This window comes from Lactuca sativa, chromosome 9 (genome assembly GCF_002870075.4).
Source record: "Lactuca sativa cultivar Salinas chromosome 9, Lsat_Salinas_v11, whole genome shotgun sequence".
Classification (NCBI taxonomy): domain Eukaryota; kingdom Viridiplantae; phylum Streptophyta; class Magnoliopsida; order Asterales; family Asteraceae; genus Lactuca; species Lactuca sativa.
Window position 1 is genome coordinate 13,393,923 of NC_056631.2, and position 4,195 is coordinate 13,398,117.

At 36.5% G+C, this 4,195-nt stretch overlaps 2 protein-coding genes and 1 non-coding gene across 3 annotated transcripts; 1 reads left to right on the plus strand and 2 right to left on the minus strand.

The window, feature by feature from the left end:
• The first annotated feature begins 301 nt into the window (after positions 1–301).
• LOC111881228 (protein LOW PSII ACCUMULATION 1, chloroplastic) lies at positions 302–2,607 on the plus strand. Its single transcript, XM_023877644.3, has 5 exons — positions 302–653; positions 911–1,483; positions 1,586–1,636; positions 1,758–1,931; positions 2,418–2,607. Exons 1-4 carry the CDS (start codon positions 433–435, stop codon positions 1,897–1,899), a joined length of 987 nt encoding a protein of 328 aa, XP_023733412.1. The 5' UTR covers positions 302–432; the 3' UTR covers positions 1,900–1,931; positions 2,418–2,607.
• Positions 2,608–2,751: 144 nt separating this feature from the next.
• Positions 2,752–3,583, minus strand: LOC111881229 (photosystem I reaction center subunit IV A, chloroplastic). The gene is made up of 3 exons (XM_023877645.3): positions 3,220–3,583; positions 3,074–3,139; positions 2,752–2,979 (listed from the first exon to the last, which is right to left on the minus strand). The coding sequence occupies exons 1-3, from the start codon at positions 3,457–3,459 to the stop codon at positions 2,878–2,880; spliced, it is 408 nt and encodes a 135-aa protein (XP_023733413.1). The 5' UTR covers positions 3,460–3,583; the 3' UTR covers positions 2,752–2,877.
• Positions 3,584–4,114: 531 nt separating this feature from the next.
• Positions 4,115–4,195, minus strand: TRNAL-AAG (transfer RNA leucine (anticodon AAG)). Its single transcript has one exon. It is a non-coding gene; the product is annotated as a tRNA-Leu (tRNA).

Here is a 4,195-nt window from a genome sequence, read left to right on the forward strand (position 1 = left end):
CTCTCGCAATTACGATTACTATGACTTTTATTAGATCACTAAGGCTAATAAGTACTATATCTCTACTTCGAATTGTATTAACAATGGGTTATATTGAATCATACTAAAGAGGAACCGCATTCATAAAAAATTAGCTGGGATTGAAGTTGTGATTCTTGGTAAACCATTGGACCATTTATATAATTTTGTCTGTATTAGAAAAAAAAAAGGACTTTATTTCATAGTATTTTGCATTGATCCGGTCTCAGAGGCTAGACGTGGCGCTGTATTAATCATCCAAAAAAGAAAAGAAACTAAAATACTAAATGAAAATGATGAGAAAACAAAACAAACAACCACCCAAACCCAATGGCCAATACCATGGTGATACTACTATAACTTTAGTTGCCGCCGACTGCTGGTTCTCCGGCGACTGTTGAGTGAGCCGACGACATGTCTACGATGGCGCAGCTCGCTATCGTCACTGCCGCTTGTACTAATCTACATCAAACTTCCAAATGCTTCAGTTTTACCTTCCACATCGACGGCCACAAATTGGCCTCCGTCTTCACCACCACCAGCGGCCGTGATACTGTTACAATCAGGAGCAGAAAGAAAGCTCCTCTATTGGTCACATGCTCTGTATCTAAGCCGTCGTCCTCCACCGAAATCAGGTAATTCGCTCTTCCACACACTCACACTTATATGATGAGATGGATCGAATTGCACATCTTGTGATCCTTGCTGGACCTTCAAACTTAGTGAAATGTTTACGAATTATTTTTGTGTTCGATTTTAAGATATTAGTTTCGACAGTATCCAGATTCAGTTACTATAAGTTTGTGAAGTAAAAGAAAACCCTCCCTGGATTCTTGAGTTGTTGTAAACATTAATCAATCAAAATCAAAATCTTGGTTTGTTTGGTCTTCAGTTCAACAGCCAGGATCAGGAGTGAAGTTCTTACTCCTTTCAGATCAGTGAGGATGTTTTTCTATATCGCTTTCATTGCACAAGCTTCTCTTGGTGGACTGATAGCCACCACACAACTCATTGGTGCTGTGGCTAATCCTTCAAGAGCAGATTCAGTGATTGATATTGCGAAAGGCCTAGGCATAGACATAGGAGCTGCATCTCTCTTTGCATTCCTATATTACAGAGAGAACAAAATCAAGAACGCCCAAATGGCCAGGCTCTCAAGAGAAGAAAACCTGTCAAACCTTAAACTGCGTGTAGATGAAAAGAAGACAATTACTGTTAGTGAACTTAGAGGATTTGCACGTCTTGTGATCCTTGCTGGACCTTCATCCTTCATTACAGAGGCCTTCAAACTTAGTGAAACATTTACTGAACAACTCATAGAAAGAGGGGTGCTTGTGGTGCCTCTTTCAACAGATGGAAATGTACCTACTTTTGAGTTTGATGAGACTGAAGAAATGAAGGAGTTAACAAACAAAAGAAGAAGACTCTGGCAGCTTGTACCTCTTCTTACACCAGAATGGTCCGAGTAAGTGCCTTAACTTAACTAATGGTACAGATAATGGTCACTAACTTTTTTTTTTTATTTTTTTATTTTCTCATATGGTAAACATTTTTTTGCATACTCCAGGTGGCTAGATGATCAGAAAAAACTGGCCAATGTATCACCTGAATCTCCTGTGTAAGTCTTTTTTTTTTTTTTTTTTTATAAATTATTTATGAATATTGCATGCACAAGGTATTGTTGTTTTTTTCACATTCAGAAATGACAAGAAGAAATTATAAAATTGGTGAATTTGAAGGTATTTATCTCTGAGAATGGATGGTCGTGTTCGTGGGAGTGGTGTGGGGTACCCACCTTGGAATGCTTTTGTAGCACAGTTACCTCCAGTAAAAGGAATGTGGTCTGGACTTCTTGATGGAATGGATGGAAGAGTTCTTTGAAAATTCATTTATTACTTTTCAAATTTATCAAGGTTTGACTCATCTTCAGCAATGCCCTCAATTTAATGCATTTATTCTTAGGCAGTTTTAGGATTGGTAGTACTGTTACTGCATGATGGAATCTTGAAAGGAATGGAATATAAAAACCTGTTGGTTTTGTCGGGTGGAATGGAATGGAAAATGTCACTCCTTCCACTTTGTTTAATTTTCATTCCTTAGCCATGGGGTGTTTTTTTTTACCTTTCCATCATGGAATGGAATGAACAATTGCAGTCTAATTCATTTTTGTTTATGTAACTTTTAATGACGCTTTTTTTTTTTTAAATGCTCGTTGTTTCGATTAAATTACTATTTTACTTTCATTCATTAGACCATCTATTCCAATACTATTTAATTATCTCCATTTGTTGCTCCGGTTTACTTCACTGAAACCTACAAATGGGCGATTCATCTTATCAATCATCATAGTCAAAGTTGATTTCAAGTAGAACTCTCATTCATTCATTTGATGGTTGCAGAAATTCAAGTCTTTGGAGAGCCAAGGCAGATAACAAGATGAAAATATGTACACAACAGCTTTGTCAATTAAAAGAGAGAGATCAACTAATTTCTCAGAATGTGGTTTTTGTATAGCGTATATAGTAGTAGTATACCATATATATTGAATTTTCTACAACAACTTTTCTTATATTGAAACTACTTTTATCATACTAACGATTCACATAACAATATATCTTTCTTTATCATATGTTCATTGAAATAAATATTATATAGAAGTCTAGTAACCCTTAATTAAGTGGTATGTATAACTATATATATGCATGATGATATTTTATGATCGAAGCAAAGGGATAGCAAACAATATATTTGATCAAATTTAGGCACTCGAGGAACTGAGAAACTATTTTTACAAATTCATTGGCAAAAAAAGACTGAAATAAAAGGAATTGTAGAATGACACATGCACAAGAAGCTCATCTAAACTTCCGTGATCTCATCCAATGCATAGTTGTTTGTGGAAACATTTGCATAATTGACTTTGTTGAACCTCACAACAACTGGATAGCGACTCTTTGGATCCTGCACATCACATGTATTATACTCTATCAATAATTCAACATCAACGACCACTTTTGCACAAAAAAATACTAACGAAGAAAAAAAAAAGCTTTACCTGATCAACGGTCACAACTGAGCCTACACCTTTAAACCAGTAGGACTCCTTCCGGAGAATTCTCACCTGAAATTGTTTTGGGTAATAGTTAATATTTGTAGGAAGGAAAAAAGTTAGGTTAATTTTGGCTTTTGTGGAGTAATTACCTTGGCCCCTCTCTTGGGACCAATCGGAGGTGGCTTTGGTGCAGCTTCAGTGGTGGCAGCCGGTGGTGCCGCCGACGCCGCCTCCTCGGCAGCCTTTACAACCACCAGTCTGGAAGACTTGGTGTTCTTGGAGTTGGATGAAAACTTAACCATGGTGCACTTGGCCATGGTTGTGTTGGAGGTTACATTTGGTGCCACCACGAATCCAGTAGCAGCAGATGCCATGCTGCAGCTTGACATTTTCTTTCTCTAAACAGGTATGATTATATTGAATTGAATACTGCTTCTTTTTTTTTTTCTTTTTCTTAGTTTCTCGAGTTGTTTTGGTGATGATGAACAATTTTAACTAATTGAAATTCAGTGGCTTTTTAGTTAATTTTGGGGGATCTTTTTCTTGGAGGATATCAGTGATTGGAAGTAGACTCAATGCTCTACCCACTTAAGTGTTGCCACATGGACATCCATATCCGTTGTAAGGATAATGCTATCCCACATCATTTCCATTTTAGTCTAGCTACCCTTGTGTGTATTTATTTTTCGTAATTTAATTTCCTTTTTAGTCTAGCTACTCTTGTGTGTATTTATTTTTTGTAATTTAATTTTCAAGAATCGATTATAATTAGACACGTAACCTAAATTACCAAAGTCAGTATTAACCAAAGGGCTTCTAACCCAGCGGTATCAAGTGGTGCCCTCCTTTTTTGAGGTCGAGGGTTTAAGTCCCGTGAACATGGGTGATATTAGTTTAGGAGTAGATTAGATTTGCCGGTTGAAAAAAAAAAAAAAAAACCAAAGTCAGTATTATGTAAGTGGCTTTATTATTTGATGATAAGCTTAAAAAATATTTAATAGGAAACACATATTTAAAATTAAAAATTATCTGTTAAAAAACAATTGTTGAGAGTGGGATTTGAACCCACGCCCTTTCGGACCAGAACCTTAATCTGGCGCCTTAGACCAACTCGGCCATCTCAAC